Source organism: Entelurus aequoreus, linkage group LG02 (genome assembly GCF_033978785.1).
Source record: "Entelurus aequoreus isolate RoL-2023_Sb linkage group LG02, RoL_Eaeq_v1.1, whole genome shotgun sequence".
Taxonomy (NCBI): domain Eukaryota; kingdom Metazoa; phylum Chordata; class Actinopteri; order Syngnathiformes; family Syngnathidae; genus Entelurus; species Entelurus aequoreus.
The window spans coordinates 92,736,064-92,748,298 of record NC_084732.1 but is presented as its reverse complement, the minus strand read 5'-3'; the positions used below and the strand labels follow the sequence as shown (position 1 = coordinate 92,748,298).

At 36.0% G+C, this 12,235-nt stretch overlaps 1 protein-coding gene across 2 annotated transcripts in view; it reads right to left on the bottom strand.

Annotated features, from left to right (window-relative positions):
- Nucleotides 1–4,057: 4,057 nt before the first annotated feature.
- The window catches only part of LOC133641401 (RNA-binding protein 26-like), a 40,943-nt gene continuing 32,765 nt past the window's right edge, over nucleotides 4,058–12,235 (bottom strand). Inside the window, exons 20-23 of one of the 2 annotated variants that reach the window (XR_009824273.1) lie at nucleotides 6,700–6,786; nucleotides 6,512–6,625; nucleotides 4,373–5,023; nucleotides 4,060–4,288 (exon numbers count right to left, since the gene is read on the bottom strand). Coding sequence is in view for 1 of the 2 variants with exons in the window: in XM_062035156.1 (XP_061891140.1) it covers nucleotides 4,934–5,023; nucleotides 6,512–6,625; nucleotides 6,700–6,786 (291 nt within the window). In the remaining variant the exon portion in view is untranslated. Of the gene's footprint in view, nucleotides 5,024–6,511; nucleotides 6,626–6,699; nucleotides 6,787–12,235 lie in introns of both variants that reach the window. The other variant, XM_062035156.1, reaches the window with a different exon arrangement.

The window sequence follows — 12,235 nt, the reverse complement described above, 5'->3', positions numbered from 1 at the left end:
AAATATATTAATAATAATACTTCAAACTCAGGGCCCAACTTTTCCTTTACAAAATAACAATGATACCAATAAAAATAATATTGAAATTATTAATTATAATGATAATAATAATTACTATAGTAGTGATATTAAAATAATAATACAATTAAATATGTTCACAATTATAATAATAATAATAATAACATTTATAATGATTGATCATAGTTATAGTAATTAAAAAATATGATGACAACAATAATTACTATAATAAGGATACTAACAATAATAATAGTAATAATGGTGATAAATATGATCACAATTATAATATTGATCATGAAAAAAATAATATTACTAACAATAATAATAATAATAATAATGATATGATAATAGTTATATTAATAATTTAAAAATATAATGATAATAACAATTACTATAATATTGATAATAACAATAACAATAGTAAATAAATATGATCACAATTATTATAATAAAGGTCATGGCAATAATCATAACAATAATATTAATAATAATGATATTGATGAAAAAATTATAATGATGGTATCGAAATGCAACAATTATAATTATGATGATTATTACAGTAATAATTAAAATGATAATGATCATAATGATGGAAGTGATGAATATAATAACACACACACACACTTAGGAGTAGATGAGAAAGTTGAATAGATGAGGAGAGAAAATATCATTTTCTTTCGCTTTGCTCTCACACTATTTTGAAAATAGCGCGAGAGCAAAGCAGGCGTGTCAGAAATATGTCACAATTACGCGTGACTAATAAGTCACAATTATATGTGACTTGTTAGTCACAATTAAATGTGACTAATAAGTCACGATGATATGATAGAAATAAATCACAATTAGGCGGACAGACACGCAGGGGGTCCTTGGAACACTTCATGCTGATTGGCTTATTTGTCCTCGCTTAGCCAGAGCTGAGGAATTGTGGGAGCTTGGACTGCAAGGGGAGTCTCTGCGGGGGCTCACACACACACACACACACACACACACACACACACACACACACACACACACACACACACACACCAAAGTCAGCACAGGCCTCAAATATGACCATCAGAAGACGGCAAAGACCAAAATAAAAGCATGTGACCTGCCAATGAACTCTGGTTGTGGTTTCAGGGAGTCTCTAAAGTTTCTTATATAATAATTCTGCTATGAAATTGTATTTATAAAATGTGTTTCCGGCCATGGACCAGTCCAGTCCAGTCCAGTCCAGCGTGTGCTCGCTTCTCAGCTGAAGTCCGCTGACGTGTACTTTGGGAAATAGTCAATAAAACTAAAGGATGGCTGTCATTTATGTCATGTTTTTATAACAGCTGTCAAACCTATAAAATGTTTCATTGCGATTAATCGTGATTAATCGCATCGTGTCCATAGTTAACTCGTAATTGATCGCAAGTAAAAGGTTTTGTTTTGATATCTGAAATAAGTTATTAAAATGTACAGCCGACATGTGACTGGAAAATGTGTTTGTTATTAAAAATTAATAAATATTTGTTATTAAACAATATTCTTACTTGAAAAAGCTCAACACTAAATGGACATAAACACTCTTTTATACACACACACACACACACACACACACACACACACACACACACACACACACACACACACACACACACACACACACACACACACACACACACACACACTTTGCACTGAGGGTCTCATCCTGACCTTTTGTGCTCTGAAATGAAAATTAAATAAAAAAAAAAACAAAGTACAAAGACGTTTTATTTTCTGATATTTTTTTATGTTCTAAAAAAATATCTATATTTTTAAAAATCAAATATATATATACACGTATATACATATATATATAAATATATACACATACATATATACATATATATGTATACATATATGTATATAAATACATATATACACACACACACATATATATATATATATATATATATATATATATATATATATATATATATATATATATATATATATATATATATATATATATATATATATATATATATATACAAACCCCGTTTCCATATGAGTTGGGAAATGGTGTTGGATGTAAATATAAACGGAATACAATGATTTGCAAATCCTTTTCAAGCCATATTCAGTTGAATATGCTACAAAGACAACATATTTGATGTTCAAACTCATAAACTTTTTTTTTTTTTTTGCAAATAATAATTAACTTAGAATTTCACGGCTGCAACACGTGCCAAAGTAGTTGGGAAAGGGCATGTTCACCACTGTGTTACATGGCCTTTCCTTTTAACAACACTCAGTAAAGGTTTGGGAAGTGAGGAGACACATTTTTGAAGTGGAATTCTTTCCCATTCTTGCTTGATGTACAGCTTGAGTTGTTCAACAGTCCGGGGGTCTCCCTTGTACTATTTTAGCCTTCACACATTTTCAATGGGAGACAGGTCTGGACTACAGGCAGGCCAGTCTAGTACCCGCACTCTTTTACTATGAAGCCACGTTGATGTAACACGTGGCTTGGCATTGTCTTGCTGAAATAAGCAGGGGCGTCCATGGTAACATTGCTTGGATGGCAACATATGTTGCTCCAAAAGCTGTATGTACCTTTCAGCATTAATGGTGCCTTCACAGATGTGTAAGTTACTCATGTCTTGGCCACTAATACACCCCCATACCATCACACATGCTGCCTTTTACACTTTGCGCCTAGAACAATCCGGATGGTTCTTTTCCTCTTTGGTCCGGAGGACACGACGTCCACAGTTTCCAAAAACAATTTGAAATGTGGACTCGTCAGACCACAGAACACTTTTCCACTTTGTATCAGTCCATCTTAGATGAGCTCGGGCCCAGCGAAGCCGACGGCGTTTCTGGGTGTTGTTGATAAACGGTTTTCGCCTTGCATAGGAGAGTTTTAACTTGCACTTACAAATGTAGCGACCGACTGTAGTTACTGACAGTGGGTTTCTGAAGTGTTCCTGAGCCCATGTGGTGATATCCTTTACACACGGATGTGGCTTGTTGATGCAGTACAGCCTGAGGGATGGAAGGTCACGGGTTTAGCTGCTTACATGCAGTGATTTCTCCACATTCTCTGAACCCTTTGATATTACGGAGCGTAGATGGTGAAATCCCTAAATTCCTTGCAATAGCTGCTTGAGAAAGGTTTTTCTTAAACTGTTCAACAATTTGCTCAGGCATTTGTTGACAAAGTGGTGACCCTCACCCCATCCTTGTTTGTGAATGACTGAGCATTTCATGGAATCTACTTTTATACCCAATCATGGCACCCACCTGTTCCCAATTAGCCTGCACACCTGTGGGATGTTCCAAATAAGTGTTTGATGAGCATTCCTCAACTTTATCAGTCTTTTTTGCCACCTTTCCCAACTTCTTTGTCATGTGTTGCTGGCATCAAATTCTAAAGTTAATGATTATTTGCACAAAAAAAAAATGTTTATGAGTTTGAACATCAAATATGTTGTCTTTGTAGCATATTCAACTGAATATGGCTTGAAAATTATTTGCAAATCATTGTATTCCGTTTATATTTACATCTAACACCATTTCCCAACTCATATGGAAACGGGGTTTGTACATATATGTATGTATGTATATAAATATATATTTGTATATATATACATTTTATATGTATAATATATATATATATATATATATATATACATATATATATATATATATATATATATATATATATATATATATATATATATATATATATATATATATATATATATATATGTATATATATATATATATATATATAAAATACATTTTTAACAGACTGGGTTACGTTCGGAGGGACACTTATAGATCAGTGAATGGGATTTTTCTACAATTCCGATGGTCCTTGAAGGCACCTTCAGCATGACAGGATGTGAGACATGTGATTGGTGGAAAACAAGGAAGTGTTGTGTTGACAGTTTGAGTTTCTTGTGTATATTTATTTTCGTATAAGTTACATTTTACTGGTTATTTCTTCATGTTTCACTGGTAATATTTATGTTCAATAAAACAGTTTTTGTGTGTCAGTAAAACTTCTACAACGAATCAAAATTTAAAAACCATCTCAAGTGTGTTATTGGACATTATTTGATCAAAATATATTTATTTTTGTTTCTGGATTTTAAATATTTCCTCGATTAATGAAAGGACTTCAATGTCCTTGTGTTCATTAAATAATCAAACCGAGAATTAATTGTACAAAAGTGCATTTATGACATTCTATTGACAGTGCGTAACAACAATAAGAATACCGGTAGTTTCTTCAGAAGATGAGCAGCACCTGCAAAAAACAAGAACAAAGTTAATTGAATGAATGTTAAAATTATGTTTTCTGTGAAAATGTTGCATATATCTGACATCTTACCTTCAGTGTAGATTCAGACATTACAAATATTATTATTACCTTACGGAGACAACAAGGAGGAATTGTTGAGGAAATTTGCTCTTTAGGTGAACATGTTTTTTTTTTTGTTTTTTTGAAATGGTCATTTGCAACTTTTTAAAGGGGGAATCTTTTCACTGCCATACTTTTTTCTCTTTTCCACCCTTTTCCTGGCAGTGTCTCCTGACCATTTCAATTCTTTATTTTTTGGGTTTTTTTTTTTTTTTTTTACAATTCAAAGTTGAAGCCAAATAACTGAGAAACTAAGCTTTCGTACAAATTATTTCAAAGCAGACATAAAATATTTACATATGATCAATACTGTAGTACTACTCCACAAAAAGCTTGAGTTCAAAGGTAAACAAACGGACAAACTACCACTTCTATGATCAAAAATGATCCCGGGGGAGGGAAAAAAAATCGACATTAAGAGCATAAAAAAAAAAAAAAAAAAGGTTGCCTGTGGAAAAGATATTAAAATCAAAGTTTGTTGGCCGTGGATGAATGAAGAGGCAGTGGAATAAATAAAAGTGCAGGAGATGTTCATCTGCGCCAGGAGCGAGGCTCGTTGTCGTCCTCCTCCTCGTCGTCGTCCTGCAGCAAGGCGTCGTCACTCAGGGATTCTTCAGGATACTGCAGGCAGACGACACTTCATTGAAGGATTACTCTCACTTCTTTCTAGCAGACTGACACGATATCATCAACGTCTGGTGCAATGCTTCCCTCTGGAGGTCAATGTAGGAACTACAAGCATTACACTGACACTTCTCTGATGCTGCAAGTATCAGTCGTGTGATGCAGTCCTACAGTGTAGCATGTTTACTTGTGTGTGATATCATGTGCGATACAAGCAGTCCTGTAGCCTGTTTACTTGTGTGTCATATCATGTGTGATACAAGCAGTCCTACAGTGTAGCATGTTTACTTGTGTGTGATATCATGTGCGATACATGCAGTCCTGCAGCCTGTTTACTTGTGTGTGATCTCATGTGCAATACAAGCAGTCCTGTAGGTGTTTACTTGTGTGTGATATCATGTGTGGTACAAGCAGTCCTGTAGGTGTTTACTTGTGTGTGATATCATGTGCGATACAAGCAGTCCTGTAACGTGTTTACTTGCGTGTGATATCATGTGCGATACAAGCAGTCTTGTAGCCTGTTTACTTGTGTGTGATATCATGTGAGATACAAGCAGTCCTGCAGCGCATTTACTTGTGCGTGATATCATGTGCGATACATGCAGTCCTGTAGCCTGTTTACTTGTGTGTGATATCAGGTGCGATACATGCAGTCCTGTAGCCTGTTTACTTGTGTGTGATATCATGTGGATACAAGCAGTCCTGTAACGTGTTTACTTGCGTGTGATATCGTGTGCGATACGAGCAGTCCTGCAGCATGTTTACCTATGTGTCATATCAAGTGCGATATAAGCAATCCTGCAGCGTGTTTACTTGCGTGTGATATCATGTGCGATACAAGCAGTCCTGCAGCATGTTTACCTCTGTGTTATATCAAGTGCGATATAAGCAATCCTGCAGTGTGTTTACTTGTGTGCAGAACTTCGACTAGACGGCATATACATTTGAGAGAGTTTTCATGAGATCACAGTCTACAAAGTCTGTGCTTTTAAAAGGCGGGGCCTGTTGCCTAGTGACGTGTGACGTCATCGAGGGTTTCAACAGAGCTGTGTTCCTTAGCTTTAGCAGTTAGCACTGTGTAGGCTCTGACGCCAGCTCTTTTGAATCTTTTGAGCGGATTGTGTTACCTCCGCTCAATAAAGAGATTGAATGTGCTGTCATATCTTCTTGTCAACAAACAAGGTATTGTTTGGATGGCAAGTTTGTCACTTCAATCAGTGATTTGTTGTTCATTATATTGTGTAATAATAATAATAATAATAATATTTCCTGCATTTAGGACGCTGCATTGTTGACATAGAACCACATCAAAAGTAGCGTGCCACGTTACATCGCGCCATCGCTCACGGCGTTGTGACGGAAGTAAAAGTAATTAGATTGCTCGTTACTAGTAAAAGTAATACGCTGGTATTAAGAACGCTGATCAGGACTCCCCTAATAACTTTTTTCTTCTGTACCCCCTTGGAAACATGAATTGGCACCAACCTCATCCTCCTCTGCTTCGGCCTCGTTAGCATCCGCAGCACTCAGCGTGATGGCAGGTTTGTGCCAGGCCAGCTGTAAATTGTGGGAGTTCAACTTGGGGCCATGAAGGGCTGCCTGCAGGTGCGAAAATATGGATAGAAATGTATGTTGACGAATATATGTATATTTATTGTTAGCAGGCAGCTCACCTGCTCTGCCTCGGCTCTCGTCCTGTAGGTGATGATTGCTGACAGGCCGTTGTCATCGATCTGGCAGTCCTCGATTTCTCCAAATTGCTTCAAAATGGTCAACATGGAACATACAGTATGTCATTTCATAAATATAAATCATGTGTAAATAATCAAAGAACCAGTTAAACACCACCTGTTACTGCAATTACCTACAGAAGTACTATGAAACAAATATATTACACATACAGCAGGCATGTGATTTGACCACAATGAATAAGACTGAAAACATTTCCGGGGGTTTGGGGGACGAAGGCTCCTGGTTTTTCACCAATTTAACATGCTAAAATTAACAAAGACAGCACCATTTGAAGAAAATATTTTAGTGTTTAAAGACATGAAAACATCATTAATAGAACATACATAACCCAATGATCCTAATGAATCAATGTATATGGTTCAGTCCCAACAGTATTTAGTCACTAATATTTACATCTTGTGTTCATTTCACATCCACAGGTGTCACATTGATCAGTGCTATTATCTACAGTTTATTTACAGTATTACCACATTACTTCAGTTCATGTAATGTAAACATTTCATTCTTTTTGCCAAAATAGGATATACATTTATGAAAATAATTAAACATGTTTAGTATTGTTTACTCATATTTGAAAATAGGAAATAATAATAATGTGAGGACACTGACATATTGCATGAAACAAGTGTGAAAATATTTACCTTCAAGATTGTTACACCACTGACAATAGTTTCAACAGACTACAAAAGAACATAATATTACAAAATAGTATTACATGCAAATTTATTTCAAATAAATTGTTAACTGGAATCAATAATGCGACTCTTTGAATTTCTGTCATTTCATAATATATTTTCACGTGGCTTTTTATTTTTAGAAAAACCCATTTATATTTCGCAAAGCAATAATTGGTTAATATTTAAAACAAACATGCGTATTTCGCAAGCAAATATTTTTTAGCTTACCTCATTATTAACAACCCTGTCTGCAAGTGAAGTGGGTGGATCTTTCCTCTCCATGTCTACGGCAGTTGTCGATGTAAACAAAGGATGAAGTCCGTAAGGTTTGCTCACTTTCGGTTGACATCCAAAAGTACCAGCTAGTGAAAAGTTTGTTTTCCTTGCTTCAAGTTGTTTCATATGTTTTTGGCGTTTCGCATGTACTTCCAAAGCCTTGAAACCTCGTGATCCATAGTCAATATTATCATGACACCACGTGCACAAAACCTTTCCGAGACGATCGATTTTCCGAATAAAATCACCGAACAAAGTCGTAACTTTCTTCTTCCCAACAGTATCAGTGATTTCCCTTTCCATCCAGTCCCATCGGAACTTATTTTTGACATGTTTATCAATTTCCTTTACTCGTAAAGCGTCCTTTCTCTCGAGAACCGACATTGTTTACATATGGAAAATGGCCGTAGTAACCATTATGAACGATGACGTTATTAACGTCATCATTCATAACAGATGTCCTGATTGGTCACAAGGAACATATCGACCAATCAACTACGGCGTAATATAAACTACGTCTCGAATCTTGATTTAGGGTCGGAAAAAAAAACGAAAAAACGGGAGATTTTTTTTTTTCCCCCCGAGATTATAAAAATTATTATTAAAAATCACATGCCTGATACAGTCGTCCCTCGTTTATCATGGCTAATTGGCTAACGATTTTCCACTTAAAAAAATTATTAGTCAACGTATTACTTTTATCAGTAGAGCATTAAAAAGTGTACGCTCCATTTAGTTGTTTTTTTACATAATTAGAGCACTCTAAACACGAAATATCAGCCGTATAGTCACCTTTACACTTGTTTCACACAATATATCCTCCAAGCATCACCCGGTCACCACAACACGACCACTACCTGGAAATACTTAATCCCATCCTGAGTAATTTCTCTAAATTTGAACTGGGCTTCCATGTGCTAAAACCACACGGGTAAGTTGAAGAATGTACACATTTTTAATCGGGTAAAAAGTTATGGTTATTTACATTTTTTGTGCAAATTATTGGTTCCAGGTCTGATTGTGGTGAATTAATTTCCCTTAAGTAGTATTGTTTTTAATAAATAAAATATGTCTATAGTTGGAGATATTTTATTTTAATAAATAAAATATGTGACCTGGGCTGGCAAAATGAGTCACAATGAGGACATTTTAAAAACTGAGTTATTGTTATTTACACATTCTCCATCTAAAGACCTTCAAAATGATACCGTAATTTCCGGACTATAAGCCGCTACTTTTCCCCCTCGTTCTGGTCCCTGCGGCTTATACAAGGGTGCGGCTTATTTGCGGCCTGTTCTTCTCCGACACCGACGAAGAGGATTTCGGTGGTTTTAGTACGCAGGAGGAAGACGATGACACAATGATTAAAGACTGACTTTTCATATACCGTAGGCTGGTTATTGTGATAACGTACAGGCGAGCACTTTGTATTACTTTGCACCGTTGTATTATTTGTACTCTGCACGAATGCTGTTCGCCATGTCAAAGATGTGAAAGTTTGATTGAATGATTGAAAGATTTATAGTTAATAAATGGGACGCTTTGCGTTCCCAAACAGTCATCTCTGTCCCGACAATCCCCTCCGTGGTAGCAGGAACCCCTATATACTACAGTAATTACACATCAAAACCCTGCGGCTTATAGTCGGGTGCGGCTTATATATGGAGCAATCTGTATTTTCCCCTAAATTTAGCTGGTGCGACTTATAGTCAGGTGCGGCTTATAGTCCGGAAATTACGGTATATGGTTTGTTGGAATCGGACAGAAAATGACCGAGTTACATCCGATTGAAGTCGACCAAGTGTGAGGGTCCGTTTTGAGAAAAAACAGCTTAAAGTTTACTGTTCCAGAACAGAATGTTCCAAAACAAAACTCCATAGCAACCATACCTTAAAAGTCCTTGTAGCAACACCAAAATTGGTACAATTAAAGTCAAAGGATATGCAAAACGTCGTCGTAATCGTTGAGATTGTCTAGGAGAGGAGAAGCCGCCTCAGAGTAACTTTCATCAATTTCTGAGTCATTATCGCTACTTACAGGGTCCTGACCACCAAAATAATCATCGATCAGCTGTCCGTAATATTCCTGACCAGCAGCACTAAGAAGATTCGCCGACTGCAGTGAATTTAGCGCACTTGCAACCGCCTTTGTACCCTCTCCACCTTCTAAATCCATTACGGAATGTAAAACAGTCTAACTTATCCACAAAAATAATATTTACATTTTCGAAAATCACCTTTTTTCACCAAATATTTCGCTCGAATTACTGTGTGTTGTTTTGATACCACAACGCACCGCACGGGGTGATTCAACCAATGAGGGTACGCCTCACAGCGACCGGTTAGCAACAAGCCGGATTTGTTTACGTCGGGACAGGTTTAAAAACTCGAATTCTATTGGTTCAGAATGGCGTCATCGGGAATTCCATGCTCATTTTTAGAAAGTAGGTAAACTTGGCGTCACAATGATAGCAAATATGGCTAGGGGGATTCCCCCTTATTGCCGCGAGTGAGCGTTGAAAACCCTTGATTTTCTCAAGGAATTTTAACACAAAGGACTAATTTCTGAAGACATACCTCGTACAAAATCTTCAAATAAAGGTGATTTTAGGGCTGCAACTAACGATTAATTTGATAATCGATTAATCTGTCGATTATTACTTCGATTAATCAATTAATAATCGGATAAAAGAGACCAACTACATTTCTGTCCTTTCCAGTATTTTATTGAAAAAACCCAGCATACTGGCACCATACTTATTTTGATTATTGTTTCTCAGCTGTTTGTACATGTTGCAGTTTATAAATAAAGGTTTATTTAAAAAAAAAATTATAATAATAATAATAATAATAATAAATAAAAATAAAAAAAAGCCTCTGCACATGCGCATAGCATAGATCCAACGAATCGATGACTAAATTCATCGGCAACTATTTTTATAATCGATTAGTTGTTGCAGCCCTAGGTGATTTAAGATGTTTTCTTGCTATTTCGATGATTGGGATCGCTAGATTGTGGCTTTATGGACTCATTTTTGTGAAAATCTCAATTTCAACCAAGATACATTTTTTTCACTTAAAATTAGCCTGTGCGTATTCTGACTCATTTTGCCAGCACGGGTCACATATGTTGATAGTTGGAGCTATTTTATTTATTAATAACAATACTACTTAAGATAAATTAATTCACCACAATCAGACCTGGAAGCAATAATTTGCACAAAAAATGTAAATAACCAAAGCTTTTTACCCGATTAAAAATGTGTACATTCTGGAGTTTGATAGAGTATCGGTGCCGATACTTGGCATTATGACGTATATTGTTGATAGCTGCCTTTTTTTTTTTTTTGAGAAAACATTTTTTTTAATAACAATGTGAAAAGTTTACTTTTTTAATTTGCAGATGTATTAAAATGGAAAAAACGGACGTATTGAAAGCCTTTGCTTGATACTTTGTTGGTGCACCCTTGGCAGCATTACAGCCTCAGGACAGAGACATCCTGGATGAAAACCAACACTTCCCATCCAACCTGATGGAGCTCAACAGGCGCTGCAAAGGGGAATGAGAGAAACTGCCCAAAGATAGGTGTGCCGAGCTTGTGTCATCCTATTCAAAAAGACTTGGGGCTGGAATGGCTGCCAAAGGTGCATCAACAAAGTATCAAGCAAAGGCTGTAAAAACTGTAACGTACACGTAATTTTTTTTTTTTCAATACATTTTTACAAATTAAAAAAAAAAAGTCCACGTTGTCATTATGTACGGAGCCCCTAAGGGACATGGGAATTTTTTTTTTTTAGACATGTATCTCGTGCTAACAAAAAACGTTGTCCTGCGCACGAGAAACTTTTTATAAAAGAAAAAAAATATATATATATATATTTTTTTTAATAAAAAGTTTCTCGTGGACACGAGAAAGCATTGGATGTGTGCGCATGGTTTGAGGTGTGTGTTAAAATGGCAGTTTAGGAGTTAATTTGGCTGTATTTCCAACTAGGACTTTCCCCCATGTGTGTTGTGGCAAAATGTGAATGCTTGATTAGTAGGTGTGAGACAAACACTTTATCTTCCTGTTTATTGTAACGCTACGTGTTTGACATTATTTAAGACTTTATCATGCCCGGGAAAGGACAGTATTCCTCTTCTGTGGCTGTGGGGGGTGGGCGTGGCTTGCGGACCTGCTGCGAAGCGGGGTGTGCCAGTTAGTCCGATGTTGATGTGATAAAACTTCTTTCTTGTTTGGAAGATACACACACAATTGTAATTGTTATTTCTTCCTGCACATAATAAATATGTACAACGTGTTTGGATGTATTCATTTATGTAAAATTGTCATTAAATATAATATTGCCTGACAAAAAGTGATGCGACGTAATATTTTGATATTTACACATCGCATGTTTACACACGCGCATCTGACTAGAATACCCTTATGTGCATTACATATCAACATCAAGTACCTACTGTACTGTTTACTTGTTGAAATACCCTTTTTAGAGCAAATATC